A 19,338-nucleotide genomic window follows, 5' to 3' on the forward strand; every position below is an offset into this window, starting at 1 on the left:
TGTTACTTTAGTTTAGATCTGAAAAAAAAATCCACTATTTGAGATTTTATGATATGTATAGACATTTTAAGACTTTTCTTTTAACTACTGCTTAAAATTAGAACAGAGCCCGTTACTGTTAGTAATTGAAAACGGGCAGCGCAGGCGCTGGAATTTGGAAATATTTATATCTATATACTATCATTAGGGTGTGTTTCGTATGAGGGAGGGAGGGGGGAACGGGAAGGGAAAAGGAAAGAATTTTAATTATTTTTTCTTGTTTGGCAACACATAAATTTTAGGAGTGGAGAGAAAATTTTAAAAAAAATTCCCTCTCCTCCCCTCCTCAATCTCCCCTCTAAAATTGGAAGGATTTGGAGGAATTGTGCAATATTTTATTATGTTGTAACCATTATACCAATATTTTGTCATGTTGTAACTGTTATGCCTATATCTTAAATAAAATAAGAGTAAAATTGTTCATGTTAAAATTTTTTTTCCTCCCGTCCCCTCATGAACCAAACAAGATAATATTAAAACTTCTCCCTTCCCCTCCCTTTTTATAAATCCAAACAAGGTAATATTAAAATCCTTCCACTTTTCTCCCCCGCTCCATTAAAATCCCTTCCCTTCCTTCTCATTAAGCCAAATAGACTCTTAATGTTTGATATAAGAATTAATTGATTAATTTAAATAAATTAGAAAATTTGTTATAAAAAAGTGTTATTTTTTCTAAAATAATTGTATTAATAATATATATTAGTTAGAATTATTATTTAATAAAATTTTTAAATAAAATACTTATTAAAAAAATAAAGTGAACTGGATTTCTATATTTATATATATTTATATTGAGCACAAGCTTCTAGTAGCGAGGTATTATAAATACTACTTCCGGTCCTTAATATAAGATCCTGTTTAACTTTTATTTTGGTTCTAAATATAAAACTCCAATTCACTTTGTCTCTCATATTTATACATTTTTTTTCAAAGCAGCTCTTCTAACAATGATAGTTCTAATCAATACACTTGATTAGTAAGGATATTTTAGGAAAAACAATACCTATTTAAGACAAATAACTAACTCAATTTACTTTCTTAATTTTTTCAAATTAGTCAACTGACTTTTATAATTAGAACCGGAGATAGTATAATGGATGGAATCCCGAAAGCCCTAATGGTCCCTTGCCGGCGTTTTTCTATGTGATTCATCGTTCCTTCTTGGCCGTAACGGATGGCGACAATCCATTTCTTCCCGATGATATCACCGCCAACATTCTCAAACGTCTTACTGTAAGATGCATTTTATGATTTCGATGTGTGTGCAAGCGTTGGAAAAATCTCATCAAAAAGCCCTTCTTTTATCGAAGCCCACCTCCAGCACTCTAGTAATCAAAGAACTTTTCTTCTATGGCCTCGGTATGGCAATGATAATCCCTTGCCGTTATATTTGAGCCATTGCGGCATTCGAATCTTTAAACGTATAAAGGCACCTGTGGCCGTCGATGGGGTTAAGATCATTGATTCAAGCAATGGCCTGCTCTGTTTCAAAATTGTTGATGATGTTAGTTCTCCTCTTTCACTTTTACTGTGGAATCTTGCGACCCGAGAGATCAGGCAGGTGCCCAGATCTGTTAACAATTTTAAGTGTGATTGCCTCTGTGGATTTGGGTTCCGTCGAATTGTTAACGATTACAAAATTGTAAAACTTCACGTTAACAAGTCTCAGAATGTTAATGGGGTGGAAGGGTATTCATTAGGTTCGGGGTCATGGAAGGAAGTTGAATTTGAAAATTTACAGGGCGTGAGCGTTACTCATGGCGGAGAAGCTGTCACTGCCAATGGAGTTATGTATTGGCTTGGGATATCTCACATGATACTTTCATTTGATCTAGCAATAGAAGTGTTCTCATTGATAGCAAAGCCTCTTTTATTCATTAGTTTGCTTTCTACACTTAGTATATTTGAAAACAAACTCGCTCTGCTTTTTCTCTCTTCAGCTTATTTCATTGAGTTGTGGGTGATGGAAGAGTGTACAAGTGGTATATCAAGGGGAAAATGGAAGTGGACTAAGACACATAGTATAGGTCCTTTTCCACGCTTGCTAAGGCCAGTGACCATTTGGAGGAACGAAGTAGTCTGGCATGATGTTGTAATGCCTAGACTTGAAGCTGAGACTGGTGAGCTAACAAATATTCTATATGTGTTCGATCTTACTTCTGAGTACCATGGATTATATGAGACTTGCACACCTGGACATGAAGCTGTCGTATCTTTGTCTGATCTCTCTACTAGTGAAATTAAGATGTCAACTACATGCAGACGCAGCGTTGGTAATGTTTTAAATTATGTAGAAAGCTTCGTCTTAATTCACAACATTCACATTGAAGAGCCTAGATTTTAAATTATTATGTTGCATATTTATTTTGCTAAGCTCTTTTGATGTTTTTTCCCCACCGACATTCCCCGACTTGTTCACTCTCGGTTTTCACAGCATTTTCAACTTTTATTTTTATACCTCTTGGTGGCTGCTAAACGTCCCCTCTCTCGCTGGTGAAACTGAAGCGAAGAACTGCCTCCAGTTTAGCTAAATGACTAATATGAAGAGCTTAAAAAATTAATTAAATTGGTTATTTAAAATAAATATGTATTAATTTTTCTAAATTATTTTTATCTAATCATGTTTCTTGGAATTACCTCTTGGCACAAACCATTTACAATCAATAAAAATATTCTGAAAAAAAGTTAGAAATTTGTTGGTTGAGGTAATATATTGATGATAAATTTAATCTCCAATTATTTCTTATATTTAGAACTAGAGGCAGTATATATGTGTATGGAATTTAAAAAAAAAACAAGAAATTAAACTTCTTTATCATTATTCCAGCCAGACATATTTTTTCATGATCTTAAATGAAATCTGAAGAAAAGTTATTAGAAATGGCTTTACTGCATAACAAAATAGTTTGAAATGAAAAATCTAGATCTTGCCACGCGTTATAATGGGTAAAATTTAGTTTAGAGTATTGTGGTCTTTATCTTTTGACTCATATTTATTATATACATATTTTATTTAAATTACTATCTTATTACATTTTTCAGTTTTTAGAGGGCCAAGTATAAAGTCAAAAGCCGACTAAGAAATAAAATATATCAACTGTGTCAAACAACCCATGAAATTTTTGTGATTTTTAAAGTAAAAAATATAATTAATTATATGTACAGAAAGAACAGCTATATGAGTTGGGACGATGATAATATTTTCTGTTCTTTGTTTTTTTCCCCCATAAAAATAGAAGTTTTGATTTCCATTCACAGTTTCGCATGCTTTCTCAAATTGAAATTAAAAAAAAAATGAATTATTGTACAGATATAGTTGGTATAAAATTTCAATTTTTCCTGAAAAAAATTTTAATTTCTGATTCTTCTAAATTCTAATGACATTTTTTAACAGAAAATTTGCTTTAAAAATTTTTAAAATTCTCACTTTTCATGAAAATTTCTTCAGAAAATATTTTAAAAAGTGTAATGCTTTGCAATTATTTAAAATAACTAAATATCAAAATATGAATTTTAAAAAATTACTGAATTGCTGCTAACTGATAAACTTACTGCATAATAAATATTAGTAGTTTTAGTCATTCACTACAATTGTATGTTGTAAAACAAAAATTTTAAAATTTTTTATTTGACAGTGAGTTAAAAATTTAATTCTTTTAGTTATAAAAAAAAAGGCATGAGCCTCAATGTTATGCATCTCTACTCAACTCACAAAAAATTCCAGCAAAATAATCAAATATTTAGAAGAGATGTTCAAAAAATTTCTACATATTTTTATCATTTCCTACAATTTTTAATGTTTTTATTACAAGATAAAATTTTTTATTAAACTTATTGCTACATTGTATAATTTAGTCTAATTAAGCGTACAACGGCGAAACGAAAAGTCGCCACAGAAAGTTGACTTTTAGTGGCGACATTTTTGACGCCGTTGAAAGTCTAGTGTCGTCGTTGAAAGAAATAGATGTTAGCCTATGATTGAAAATTGATCTGACAATTCTGCTGTATCTGATCACTACTAAAAATGAATTGATTGATTGCAAGGTTGGTATCGTTGGTCGCCGTGTGGGCCGCTCCTTCCGCTTCTCCTAGCTTTATCCTACAAGCAAAGCAGGATAATTGTTTGTGAGCGCAGGGCTACCAGTTCAGGATAGGCCAGGACTGCCCTGGACGTGTCAGGTTTAATATATATTTTTCTTATGAAAATGATAGGCAAAGATGATCCAATATTAATATAACTTAATGATTTTATTTTTTAAAAACATAATTTTTTTTTCAATTTTAAAAAATGGTATCGAAACTTAATAAGTGGTATCAGAGCATAATCAGAGCTCTAATAAGTATGGATAATTACAACATCATAATACAATCTAATACCCTCTAAAAATTAGTTTATTAAATAATATTAAAACACAAAAAAAATTTACTTTATTAAATTCAAAAAATTAGTTTAATAAATAATATTAAAACACAATAAAATTTTTTAATGATAGTGACAATGTTACAATCTTATATTTTTTTTAACAAGTATTACATCACTTTTACTTGACAATATCTTAATTGATCTTCCTGATTATATATTAATTGAGATTTAAAAAAAAATATCAATCGAATTGTTAATACAATTGTAATATATGTGCAAAGATGAATATGTGTCATCAGGGGTTCAAACTTGATTCAAGAACATTTCAAATGGACTCAACAAAATCCTTTTCTCCTCCTCTAAAATGTTGTTACCAAATATATTTATCTATATTTAGTGACTACGATCAACTCGATGTACTTCAAATCCTGTTAATAAATCCTTCAATGAAAGCTTGCATAATTGGTTCTACTAATGGCTTGATATGTTTGAAAATCGGTGATGATAGGTTTCACATATCCTCTTTCTTAGTATGCAATACAAATTAGAAAAGTTCAACCAATACTTCTAAAAATTGAGGTTAATTGCTTTTTGGATTTTGGGTTTGGTCCAAGAGATAATAATTACTATAGTGATGTTTTATGTTTCTAAGGGAACTTTGTTTATTAGATGGAGGCTTTTTTTACTATAGATAAGGTCATCTTTTTGTAAGACAATAGAATTTTTGAATTTGGAAGTTTATAGAAAGTATATCGATGACCACCTCCACTTGTGCTGCCACCTCACCTTTACCTGTCACATGTTACCACTACATAGTTCATTTCTCCAAGTGAATTCTTCATGGCTTGAAACCAGGACCTCTTCTGTGCGCGCGTGTAGCTTTATGAGTTGAGCTGCAATGAACCTGTTGACTTATTATGTAAAATTAAATATATAATATTATTTTACACAAATAATTTTATACACATATATATTATTAAAAACTAAAAATATACTATATGATAATTTTAATCATAACTATTTCAATGAAAAAACAATTTTTAAATATTTGCTTTACTATTTATTTTATAATTTTTTATTTTTAAATATATATTTTAAATATAATTCTAATTTCTAACGACACTAATTTTGAATTTTAAATCATAAATAATTTTTTTATAAATATTTTTTAAAATTATTTTTTAATTAACATTGATAAGATATACAATTTAGTCATAACTATATGATAATTTAAAAATATACTATATGATAATTTTAATCATAACTATTTTAATCAAAATTTTTTTAAAATATTTGTTTTATAATGTTTAATTTTTAAGTAAATATTTTTAATATAATTCTAATTTCTAACGATACTAATTTTGAATTTTAAATCATACATAATTTTTTATAAATATTTTTTAAATTTAGTTTTTAATTAACATTGATAAGATAACAATTTGATTATATATGTATTATATTACATTATGTTATATTATCTAATGTTATATTATATTATCTAATGTGTTTTATATATTTGAAAAAAATCATTTACAATTAGTCAAAAAAATCTTATTATTCAAAAAATAACTACTATAATAAAATCTAATAAATTATTCTATATAAAAAATTAAATGATTTGAATAGATTATGATAATCAGCATTCTCTTACTTATATATATATACTATGTAATTTATTTTCTTAAAATTCTTTATATATACCGCTTGTTTTTGTATTGAAGACCAAAATCAATCTATATCATGGGTATTAATTATATTATAATTAAATTTTATTGTTTAATGATTGAAATTCAAAATTCAATTTAATATTAGTTTGCGTTCATATAAATTTATTTTGTTTTTGAATTTCTATCATATATTATATATTTCAATATATTGTATAGATGATAAAATATTATATATTTCAATATATTAGTTTGTATAAGAAAGTTATTAATGTTCTTCTTATATTTTTTTAATTATTATTAATAATCAAGAGGAATTTATTTTAACAAAATATAAACAAGTTTTCTAAAAAATTGTCTTTTTATTTTCAATATATACATAATGATAATATGAATGATGACGATATTTTCATTAACACCAACTCCACAAATATATCAATTTATTTTATAATTAAAAATGGTTTTAAATGATTATATTCTTAATTGTTATTATATAAATTTTTGTAAGATTATAATTTAAAATAATAAAATTTAAAATTAGTGATGGATTAGCGATGAAATTATGACAGAATAGAATTAGCGACAGAATTAGTGACAAAAACTTATGTGATAAACAATTTAGCAACGGAAATTTCTAATGAAAAAATTCCATCGCTAAATATTTATTGACGGATTTTTCGACGGATTAGCTACGGAATTTAGCGACAGATAGAAATTCCATCGCTAATCCATCAAAAAAATTAACGAGAGAATTTGTTTCCATCACAAATTTCGTCAAAAATTAGCAATGAAATTTGTTTTTGTCGCAAATTCCGTTGCTAATCAACTGTTTTTTTATGGCAGTGAACAACCACTTAGAGTGTAAATGAATGGATGATGATAGTGTCCTCATATTGTCAATTAACAACCACAAAATGCCAAGTAAACAAAATAATAATCAATAATCACTGACAATCAACTGACCACAAGAATTCAAAACTAAAATATTCATATAAATATTTCAACATTAAACAACATCCAATCTAATTACATTGCAATAGTTTAAACACAAGATTTACAAATCCTAAATCAAGTCTTACAAATCTCTTAGTGGTTTTTAACAATGTTTTAAGACATGTCAATCAACTTTGATTAAAGTGAGTTTTCATTAATTAAAGCATTGAATCCAAGTGATCACCTGGGGCTTTTATCAGACTTAGAGATTTTGAAAACTCCCAATCAATTTAAAAGCAATAATATCTGAGTTTTCATCATCAAGAGTCTATCCTATCATACCTTCCTTTTAATCCAAAACATACCTTTATTTATTTAAAAAACAAAAAAGATTTACTTCTTTGCATTTTATATTTATTGCACCATTTTTTTTGAACAATTAAAACCTCTTTTTCTTTATCCAAATCAACATATATTTGATAATCAGTCTAATCTAGTTGTTCCCAATAAAGTGCTCATTGAAAAGAACGATTGGTGCAATCACAATTTTAATGACCCGAAAAACAATAATCCGGTCTAATCAAAATCTGGAGCACGTTAAGTAGATAGAAATGGATGGCCGTACGCCATTTCTTCCACAAGAAATAGTCAAAGACATTCTCATAGGGCTTCCGGTAAAGTCCTTACTCCTTACTACTCCGATTTTAATGTGTATGCAAAGATTAGAAAAATCTCTTCAGATCCCTTGTTTCATCGTAGACCACTTGCATCACTCTAGTCATCGAAACCCTTTTCTTCTTTTAAAATGTTGGATCCCATGTGATCTCTGTCACTATTGTTTGCTCTATGGCGAGATGGAAATCCAGGAACTTCATAAGATCACTGTTGAGAATTCTAAGTTCAAAGTCAGGAGCCTCATTTCCAATCATAAGTTTCATTCCCTTTTATTGTATAATCCGGTGAGTAGACAAGTCTAACAAGTGCCCCGATACCTTGAAAGATTTAGGAGTACAGAGTTCATGTAGGATTCGGGTTCAATCCAATTCTTAATGATTACAACATAGTGAAACTTTTTGTTTCTGCAGATGATGAAATGGTTAATAAGGTAGAAGGGTTTTCATTAAATATAAGGTCATGGAAGGAGGTAGAGGTTGGGAACTTAGGGGTTGTGAAACTTAAATATGGTGAAAGTTTTACTGCTAATGGAGAAAGTGTTTAAACAAAGTTTTACTATGAAAATAGTGTTATATTTAGGACCAGAGGAGTATCATAGTGCACAATTTCACCAAAAGGACTCAACAACTATAGATACAAAATGAGAAATTAATTTGAATTTATTTCCATCAAAAGTGTTTAAACGAAGTAAAATTTAGGAGTAAGGTTCTTTATCGTTGATGTTGCCAACTGATACAAGACTTTCCACATGATTAAAATTACCATGGACAAGGCCGGGGCCACATTTAATTCTAAACCTCTTAAACTCATTAGTAGTGAGATTGAGCAGATACAACCTTTTCTTTTCATCATCATCCCCATTCAAATAAAAAGGACGGAAGACAATCTCATTCTTCCAAATAGTCACTGGATTTAACGCGAGTGGACATAACTGGTCACAAAGGGTGCTAGCAGTATACTTTTTAGTCCAAATCCATCTTCCCCTTGATGCACATGTATCCTCCTCCATCACCCACAAATGAATCATATAAGATTCAGTAACAATAACCAAAGCAAGTTTGTTCTCATACACAGTAAGCCTTTTATTACTTCGTTTATATTCATATTTTAAAAAAGGCAATGCCGTCGAGATACACACTTGCTCGTGTCAAAGTTGTAAGTTGTAACCACGGATTCTCAGCCGATCAGTTGATTTTCATCCAAACGTCTGCCATAAAAAAGCAATAATAGATCATTATTGGTATATGCGTTGAAGAAGATCCCGCCTGAATTTCAGCGTCGTATCTACCCTCGCATTCCCTTCATTTTCATTTATTTCTTACTTAATATACGATGTTTTTTATTTAGAAGTTGCGTTCACATAAAGTTTTGAATTATTTTTAATAATATTATTATAAACGAAAATAATATTTAAATATTAATGCCATTCATTGAATTATAATCATCATTCTTATTCAAATTTCATGATTGTATTTGTGGACTCAAGAAAACTAAATTGCAAAAAAAAAAAAAAAGTAAGATATCATGATCCTAAATAATGGGAGATTTATTTGTCAACTAGGTAAGTTGTACGATTTTAAGCTTTCTTTACTTTAAAATTTAAAATACATATGAGAATGGGAAGATACGATAATAACCGTCTTGGAGATCGGGTGAATGTGAAATTGACTAACCGCTTCAAACGAAATCAATGGAGCCACACGAGTCAGTAATCTGGCAACAATCTGTTTGATGGAAACCTTTTTCCACTAATCTGGCCTTGTTACTTGTTCCATCCTGATTTTCTTTAGCTCTATTAGCCCATTTACACCCAACAATATATTTAGTTTCAGTTGAATGAACGTGCATGGGACCAATGTTTTGTACTCATTAAAGCTTCATATTCCTTTGCCAGGACTTTGAGTCTGATTTTAGGAGTTGTAAGGGCTTGAACATAAGTAGCAGTTAGGGAAATAACTGTAAGATCTTCAGGATATGTGAGTTAGAACCCACCACTCAAGTTATCGCTGGCCTCTACAAGCACTAAAGGCTCATCCCTGGTCATCTCAATCATGCGAAAGAGGCCAGGAGCAGCATGTTTGGCTAATTTTTCTATTATGAGGTCTCTGCTAATGTTCTAAAATGGGCCACAAACAACAAACATGAGACCTAACCCAAACTTTCTATCATATAAGAGAAAAAAAGCTAATTTGAATAGGACTATCAAATCAAAAGAGAACAAAGCTAAGAGGTCTTCCTATTTGATGACTCTGCTGCCGATGAATGCCAAAACTATTGATACGTTATTAATTCTTAAGATTGTTGGCAGCAATCTAGATCATTCTGTACTAAGGCTTGCTGTCCTCTTGAGATGTTATGTACCAAACGTTTCTTGCTTTTTATTTCACTTGTAAGTTCTGGTTGTTCGTCTTTCTTCTAAAGATGGATATTTAATTTAGGTGTTTTGTGTGTGGCTTATCTGGTGCTTTTTGTCCAGGTAATATGTATGCATAATTGAGTAGTTATTCTATCTTGCAAGTGGATGTACTCCTCGAACTATTGGTGTATCAGAACAGTATCTGGTTTTTGGAATCTGGGCATGAAGTTTTCAGTCATCCATGTAGTGATTTTTATGTGCTCGAGACATTGTCACTTCCTGTGTGTGTTTTCTATGAGCATTATTTGTTTACTTACTGATTTTTCAATTTTATTTTCTGATCATCTACAATGATCTCAAACTAAAAAGTATATCAAAATTTTAAATTTTATGATATTGACGGTTACTCATTATCACGTGAACACTTGTCTAAAATGAAAACCCATCCTATCGTCTGTGTTGATTCTTGTGTTTCATTTTTGTATAGTTTCTTTTATCATTACATACTCTGTAAATTTAGAGTATGTTGATTATCTTATATTTTTCTGGACTTCTTTTTTTCTTGGAATTGAAAGTTTTTTTTAAAAAAAAAGCTTGAAAGAAGAAAAGAAGACAGAAACTTAGGATAGATGATCAAGACACAAGGTCTGTAGGTAAATCAGCACATGAAAGATCCTCTCGGTACACTTGCCAGGTATCCCAGAGCATTATTCTGATATGTTCAATGAGTTATTTTGCAGGATGGAAATTTGGACTGTCTCACAAAACCAAGTTGAGAGGTTCAATTGAATCATTGTATGACGTCCCCTTTCTTGTAGTTACTTCTTCTGCTCAGTTGGAGATCTGTATGAATATCTTATATTTCCTGGTAAAGCAAGATTTAATGAAACGTTGTGCTGCCAAAATTCCTCGACATCAGATTTACTTCGTTTTCCTTATTAGTTAACTTGACAAGGTCATGTATTCTTAACATAAATTTTTTTTCTCCTTATTCACAGTAATTATCATTATACTACATTCAGTTCTAATTATAAGAGCTAGTTGACTAATTTGAGGAGATTAAGGAAGTAAGTTGAGTTAGTTATTTGTCCTAAATGGGTGTTATTTTTCCTAAAATATCCTTGCTAATCAAGTATACTGACTAGAATTATCATTGTTAGAAAGGCTATTTTAGAAAAAAATGTATAAATATGAGAGATAAAATAGATTGGCTTCTTATATTTAGAATAAAAATAAAAGTCAAACAGGGTCTTATATTAAGGACTGGAGGTAGTATATTGTATCGTTTGTGTTTTTGGGGACACAGGGATGCGTTTTTGAGCCATCCATGTACCTTGGTGCAATGATCAATGGATACAATGTCACCAAAAATGTTCTATGAATGTCATATGTGGATACATGAAGAAATTGGGTTACTATGCTATTGAAGTATCGCTGCTCGGGATCTACAAAAAAAAAGAAAAAAGTCAGTGGCCATTTCCGTGGGAGATCAATGAAAAAGAAAATTAACAAGGAGTGCGTGTCATATTTTTAAGATAATATGATAGTACAGGATATTTTATTACCAAGCTGTTAGTTGAGATGGTAGGTGATTTTACTTCGTAAAAAAAAAATTTGTTTCATAGAAAACGCACGAGGATTTTCATTCTAATTCTAAAAATAAAATGAGATATAATTCAATTGCCCATGTCTGGCATGTGTTTAAAATCTTGCTGTCAATAATATTTATTTGATATAAAAGAAAAATAAGAGAAATATTTGAATAAATCATAAATGCTATTTGATATTGAAATTTCATTATTTGAAAGAAAAACATTTCATCATTTATTTTTAAGTTAACGATAAAAAAAATTAGTTTAAAATTAAACTGTAAGTACTTATTTAATTTTTATGTGCATAAAATTAACTAAATCTTAAAATTTGAATTGCTAACATACAAATTAATAAAATTAAAGAAATAAAATGAAATATACCTTAAGGATTAAATAAACATTTTCACGAAAAGTTTATAAATTACATATTTCTATGCGCATTCATTCTTTTTCCCTAACAGAATTATAAAATCATACTCAAAATAAAACTTGATTAGAGAAGATAATGGGAGAAAATGAAAATCATAGCAGATATATTCTTATAGTGATATTAAATTAGATATCCAAATAATTAATAACAAAAATATCATAGATTACTGATAATAAATTATATGAAATTTATTTATGATATTCATAATCTCTTAGTCGCGTATAATAGTTTAAAACACAATAATTATATAGATATATTTTTATGTTATTATCTTTTTAGTTAGATGTAATAAGTGCAACAAAAAAATTAAAATCAATTTTAATTTAAGTATATCATAGTCTCTAACTAATTTAAAGTTAGTTACCAAGTCAAATTTGTAAAGCACAGTATAACAGAAAAGATACCCTAAACCATATGATCGGATTTGAATCAGTCATGTTTGATATTTGACGTTGAAATTTCGTTATTATTTTAGGTTCATGATAAACAGTTAGCTAAAAGTTAAATTGTAAGTATTTAAATATTTAGAAAGAATACCACTTGAATAAATTTATTTATTTAACCAAATATAAAATATTTAGCATGTAATGTTTAAATATTAGGAAAATTAATCTTTCACATACGTAGTAGCTGAGCTGGAAGCCACGAATTGATTAGTCAAGTACCATTAGGATAAGTAATTGATGAGTTAGATAGAATTATGTATAGAAAGGATTAAATTATTAAATAAACAAAGTTTAAGGACTGATTTTTAAGAGAGCCAAAAGTTCAGAAATTAAGTTAGACTAAGTTAAACTTGAAGCGCTAAAAAATTTTTTTTCCCTCAAAAATATTTATTGATATACAGATATTGGCCTAAATAACAGGCTTCCCATCCTAAATATAAGACTTTTTCATGTAATTTACACGTCGGAATAATATAAAACAAAAACGATTTATTCATACGAGAACTACTCCAAGTAAACGAGGGAAGTTGCAAGCTCTAGCACCGATGGACGGCGACACCCCATTTCTTCCCCAAGAAATCATCACAAACATTCTCATACGACTTCCTGTAAAATCGCTATTTCAATGCGCGTCCAAACAATGGAAAAATCTCATCAAGACTCCATCCTTCATCGGAGAGCATCTCCACCATTCAAGTAATAAAAAATCTTGTCTGCTTTTGCAAGGAAGACATCGGATGCATCTATATTTGCTCAACCGCAAGTTGCAAGTCCTTGAATTTCTGAGAATGTATGACTTGTGGTGTGATAAAATCAGCGGTTCCAGCAATGGCTTGCTCTGTGTTGAAATAGACAAGTATGCTATGTCTCCTTCTTCCCTTTTATTGTGTAATCCAGCGACTAGAGAGGTTAGAAATGTTCCTAGAAGCAGAACTATGGATGGTTTTAAGGGTATTTGCTCTTTAGGATTTGGTTTTAGTCCAGTTATCAAGGAATATAAGATAGTCAGAACTTATGCTGCGCAGTTTAATACAGAGGTGAATCGAGTGGAAGTGTACTCATTAAGCACAGGGTCATGGAAAGAAATAGAACCGGTCAACTTGAAGCGAATAGCTCGAATTTTTTATGGGGAAACTGTAAAACTTTTAATGGAGCTGTGTATTGGACTGGATCAAAGCTACCTGTGGGGGAAGACAAAATTTTTGTGGTAGTTTCCTTTGACATAGCAAGGGAAGTGTTCACCTTGTTCCCATCGCCTGCTTTAGATAATAATCAAATGATAAGTTTACTGCGTGTGACAACAAACTAGCTATTATTAGTGTCACTGTGATGGGAACATCTGGGTCTTCTTTTGTTGATTTGTGGGTGACGGAGGAGGGTAGAGGTGAATTAGAGGAGGGATGGACTTAGACTAAGAAATACAGGAGCAGCACCCATCGATTCTATTTACATCCAGTGACCTTTTGAGGGAATGACATTGTCTGCAATGTAAGTGAACTTCAAGTGAAGAATCAGAAGCCAGAAGCGAGTTGTGAGTTAGGGATGTTAATTATCCATGGCTGTTTTTTTGGTATTTTCGATTACGTGGAAAGCCTTATACCAGTCAATTCGCAGAATGGAAGTTCTTATATGCTAAATCTTAGTTATTGCATTGTAGCTTTGCTTTTCTACTCCTTTTTAGTGGAATCCCTGATACCCTTTGGAGATGTTATATATAATGATGAACACAGATATTCAGCTATCTATAATATCAGGTTGTTCTGTTTTCTTTCGTATATGAATATGTAATAATTTAGTTTTTGGTGTGTGGGTTATGTGGGACTAGGTGTCTGTGTAATATACTAATTATTTTATATTATATGAAAAGGAAGAAAAGCAAGTGAAGCAAATTTTGAAGCCACTAGTTTGTGTAGTTAGTATTACATACAACCTTGACTCGCAGTCAAATTTTGATTAGTTATACATTCTTTAGATATTTTCTGTCTTAAAATAATGAAGATATTCTTCTTTGTAAAGATACCACTTGCTACAATTTTTGTTATTTGTATCTCACCATTCATTCTCCTATTGGGGGGGGGGGGAGTTATAATCAATGATGTGGATTTATCACCACAAGACCCAAAGGAAAGGCATTTTAGCAGGAGAAACATGATTAACTATGTTGTGGCTAAGATTTGAGCCTTGCTTTTAAGCCCCTTGCCTATAACACAAGTCAAATTCACTTAAAAGAGACATGCTTTTACCCTACTGTTATCAATCTAAAAGGCATCTGATTATCGTGAACTTAGTATAAAACTTTTGTGGGAATCTGAGCTGGACAATGTTGCTTGTGAGCAGTAATAAATCAAATTAATCTATATATTTTGCTGGAACCTGTTCCTGTTACACATGCTTGGTTGTTGTAATATATTGCAGCAATGATATAAAACGAAGGTAAGTCATTGTTTTGTTTCTCTTTGGAGTCAAAAGTTAAGAAAGTGTTCCCTCGTTTCTTTTTGGTTTTGAATATGAAATGTGGAGATGTGTGGTTCGTTGCATGTATTTCAACTGATATGGATATCTTAACATCAGATTTCAATACCATTTGCCTGTAATTGAAGGCAAGGAGCAATTGTCTGTAACGAAGCAATTTTGTTCTGGTCATTCAATATCTGCTTTAAATGTGCTGCTATTGTTGTCTTTTGTGGTCACTTTGTGCTGGCGTATCTGTGTGATGATCACCCCTGTAATGGGGGGAAATCTGGTGAATATATATTTACAATTAATGTTCAGTCATAGGCTACTGGAAGAAATTACAGGGAGAAGAGGAGAAATATTCAGAGAGAAAAGAAGAAGGTGGCAGAGAGAAGAGACACAAATTCCACACTTTTCTCCTCAACATTAATGTTCACTTTATACCACCTTAAAGCAAGTCTTCTTCATAATTTGCCTCTTGGTCCCCTCCCACCATTAAAACCTAAAGCTTGCTTATGACAATCTGCTTGTGATGGTGAGGTATTAAATTTTAATCGTCAGCTGATATCTGGGGCTGAGTTCTCATGCTACACTTCTTGTGCTGAGCAACTTCTACCAAACGCTGTTTGTGTTCTTGTTCAACATTTTTGGTTTCCTCAGCTTGTATAATGAAGTATAGAAGCATTGGAATTTTTTGTTAAAATTTGACACACTGTCCTGTTTCAGTTAATTGTTTGAATGCACAGCTCTTGCACCACTAATCAAGGCCTGCCAAGTAGGATGGTGCATGACACGTCAATGTCCATAACTTGAAACTCTACTGTGAAAGTACTTGGCCAATTTTTAATTGCACGAGTTAATGCCCTTACAACCACATTACTATGCTCCCTGGAAGATGCAGCAGTAAGTAAATGTTTCATGAAAGGAGGTGAAGAATTTAAGGCAAAACTTTGGTAAAAAGCATTAAAAATGAGAGTAAGAATTGAGATTGGGATTAAAAAAAATATATTAAAAGAGTGTTTAGTATGAGTGATTGTTTATTACTTGGGATTAGATAAATCCATATATATGGGGCTTAGGAATATCATGGAGAGATGTGATATTCCCTAATCCTACTCACATGAGATTGCCTAATCTTATGTAGCAAATAATTACTCATAATAAATACTCTTTAATGGTTTTTTTCAATTCCAATCTCAATCCCAATCCCTGCTCTTTATTTTCAATGCTTTGTGGCAAACGTAATCTATAATTCCTTAATCACATTCCATACTCACATTCTCGTTTTATTCCAAACTGATATTTCTTCTTCGATGGATTCCAGTCTGAAAATAATCCTATGAAACTCTTCAATCGCATGAACCTTACCACACATCGAACTAAAAATGAAAGTTAGGATTGTAAAAGACTGAGAAGCATTATTGGAGGGAAAGAATGCCTTAATTAGAGCTAAATAAGTAATGAATATTTTAATCACTACAGTGCAAGAAAACAAACAATCATTGTAGATTACAAAACTAATTGGAGAGGACAAAAAATCTTTATACAAGAAATATGCTATTGGGGTTTACAGATTGAAGGGATTGAAATTGATGCATTGGAAGACTTGAATAAACAATTTGATTTTGATGCTGAAGTTGGGGTTCAACATTAGGATTGGTGATATCATGGATGCTTCTTCTTCTTCTCTTTTTTTTCCCTTTGTTGATTTGGTGGTCGAAGAACTTCTGAGCATGGCTAGCAATCTGAATTGGAGTCCTTGTCTTCACAACATTTTCAGAAATTTTCTTCCAATTTCCCTTCCCATATGTTTGCAATCCAATAAGAAATAACCTATAATTAGAAAACAAGAGAAAATATATTAGGACATTATTTATGTTAAAAAAAACAATATCAAAGAATTGAGAAATTTTCAATGCTTGCACATACCTGTGTTCTTCCTCAGTCCACGACTTTCCCTTGTTGATATCGGTATGAACATTACTTGGTGCCCCTGAGTTAAACAAAGGTTGATGCACCAAGTGTTGCCTATTAAAGAGCGATGAAAATTCAAGGGATGCCTGTGGCAGCAACTGATCATGATGTGGTTGTGGATTATATTGGTGTATGGGACGAACTGAAGAAGCAATGTGATTTTGAGGAGTTGAATGTGCATGAAAAGGATTAGATGATGATGAAAATTCTGGGAATATGGGCATTAGATTTGGTTGCAAGTGGACCATTTCGGGTTGCATGTAAGGGGTGGTCTGTGTGATATTTTGTTGCAGGTTAAACTGCTGGTTCAGTATTGGAGATGTCATTTGAACAGGAAAGCTTGAAGGAACTTGTGATCGGTTTAATTCATTCATTGGATGGGGCTGATGATGAACTTGAACATTATGGGGAATTGATGAGGTGAACTGACCGGTTGGTAGTGACTGATTCAGTGGAATATTTGAAAGACTTTGTTGGTCAACTGGATATATTGAAGTAACAGTGTCAGTTTGAGGAGTTGAACCAGAAATATAATCCATAGAGTTCAGCATCTCTAGTCTGCTATTATTGTATTGCTCAGCATTAATGGATACTTGAATTGGTGTATTTGTCACCATCTCTAGTCCTTGTCCTTGTAAGACTTGTCTGCTGCAAAAGAATAGCATATCATGAAAATATTAGTGGTTATATTATATACTTCCGTGTTGCTTATAATGTAAATAAAACAAATTTGAGTAGATTATAAAAGCTAAATAAATTGTTTATTTCTAATAACAGTGATATAGTTTTCTTAAAATATTTTTGTATAACATTAGACTATACAATAGTTTATAAGTTAGATAAATTAGTTTGATGATTAAGAAAATAAATTAATTTGACAAATAATATTATATATATATATATATATATATAAGAGGTTGAGTTAAGATCTTCCCACCTTTAGAATGGAAGGAATAATAATAAATGATATGGTATTAAGTAAACAAATAAATTAGAATTTCCAAGCATTTTACTTGCAAAGTTTGTTACCGGTTTTAAAAAAGCAAGAAGAGTCAAATTGACTCACCATATGATGTTGTAATTTTCTTTATTATTCCCATCATGTCACCTATATGAGCCCTCTTTAAGTTTTATTATAACAAAAAGCAATTATGATCATTAATATACCAATATAAAAGGATTAAATACATTTTTCTACCTCTACTGATTAAGCAATAAAAATTTGTAAAAGTATCAATTACATAAACATGTTGACTAGAAACCACTCTCATCTAGTTCTCAAATCAATAAAAAGTTTTTTCTTCTATTTATTATTTTCTTTTCGAAAATTTCTTAGCAATATAACCAAATATATTCATAAAACAATTCACTCAATCAAAAACACTCAAAAGAAAAACATGAGAAAATTGAAAAAAAAATTCAATTGAAAGTTGTCCATGTACGTACCTGTTGTGTTCTTCCGAAGTACGTGACATTTTCATTTGCGGCTCTGAGTTCAATATGATTTGATACTCCGAATAGCAGTTGGAGGGCCAAGTGTTTGAGCATGTGGAAGGTACTAAGGCCTGACTTGCTTCATTCTCTGGCACATCGGCGGCAGCGGCGATGACGGTGGTGCCGTCCAGATGTTGCTCTTCTGGATGCCGGACATATACATGATGCTCCAGCACGTCGCCGGCAGTGATGGTTGTAGCGTCTAGCAGTTGCTCTTCAAGATGCCGAACATATGCATCATTCTCTGGCACATCATCGACATCCGTCGTAGTGTTTAACAGTTGTTCTTCCAGACGTCGGATAGATACATCATTCTCCAGCACATCATCAGCATTATAATGTAGCAGTTGTACTTCATAAAGTGCATCAACGATTTCATCAATATCCAGCTCCATTGGCATGTTGTCTCAAACCTGTAAGCTCATCAATTTCAATTTCATATTAATCAGGAGCTTTACGACTATATAATACTTTAATACTACTTTTGTTTATGCATATCTACATACTAGACGAGTTTTTGTACTTTTGAAAATAATATTTCTATCAAATTATATAATTTTTTTTACAGATACATATTAATAAATTCTATTATTTATATTATTCTCATGACTATTTTTTTAAAATAATTTTCATAATTATTTAGTTAATTATAATTAAAAGTAATGACTATTTTTTCCCCCTCTCTCCCCAGAAGACTCTCTGCCCTCCCTCAATCCTATTTTGCAGACTTGGATTACTGTTCTGACATATTTCACCAAAACCTACCTGGTTTTCATCTCTAGTAGGGTTCAACTTTTACGTTTGAAAAGATTGAAAAATATGACATATGCATACCGTTTCAATGAGTTGAATTAAATAACAATATGATCATATGTTTCATAAATCTTAATCATAAGATATAAATTAAACAAATATAAA

At 31.0% G+C, this 19,338-nt stretch overlaps 2 protein-coding genes across 2 annotated transcripts; both read left to right on the forward strand.

Moving 5' to 3' along the window:
• Positions 1-1,132: 1,132 nt before the first annotated feature.
• LOC114751686 (uncharacterized) lies at positions 1,133-11,411 on the forward strand. Its single transcript, XM_028940354.1, has 4 exons — positions 1,133-1,159; positions 1,469-2,312; positions 10,771-10,898; positions 11,337-11,411. The coding sequence occupies exons 1-4, from the start codon at positions 1,133-1,135 to the stop codon at positions 11,409-11,411; spliced, it is 1,074 nt and encodes a 357-aa protein (XP_028796187.1).
• Positions 11,412-13,043: 1,632 nt separating this feature from the next.
• Positions 13,044-13,709, forward strand: LOC114751688 (F-box protein CPR1-like). The gene has a single exon (XM_028940356.1). The coding sequence runs from the start codon at positions 13,044-13,046 to the stop codon at positions 13,707-13,709; it is 666 nt and encodes a 221-aa protein (XP_028796189.1).
• The last annotated feature ends 5,629 nt before the right edge of the window (positions 13,710-19,338 follow it).

This window comes from Neltuma alba, unplaced genomic scaffold (assembly GCF_004799145.2).
Source record: "Neltuma alba isolate B1F8T4 unplaced genomic scaffold, ASM479914v2 tig00007021_pilon, whole genome shotgun sequence".
Taxonomy (NCBI): Eukaryota; Viridiplantae; Streptophyta; class Magnoliopsida; order Fabales; family Fabaceae; genus Neltuma; species Neltuma alba.

What these genes read in the sequence shown, in the direction of transcription:
- LOC114751686 (XM_028940354.1), top strand. Translation starts at nt 1,133, where the DNA reads ATGGATGGAATCCCGAAAGCCCTAATG. An exon ending in TACATGCAGACGCAGCGTTG is followed by an intron (nt 2,313 to 10,770) that starts GTAATGTTTTAA and finishes GTTATTTTGCAG; the next exon opens with GATGGAAATTTGGACTGTCT. An exon ending in TGAATATCTTATATTTCCTG is followed by an intron (nt 10,899 to 11,336) that starts GTAAAGCAAGAT and finishes TTGGGGACACAG; the next exon opens with GGATGCGTTTTTGAGCCATC.
- LOC114751688 (XM_028940356.1), top strand. Translation starts at nt 13,044, where the DNA reads ATGGACGGCGACACCCCATTTCTTCCCCAAGAAATCATCACAAACATT.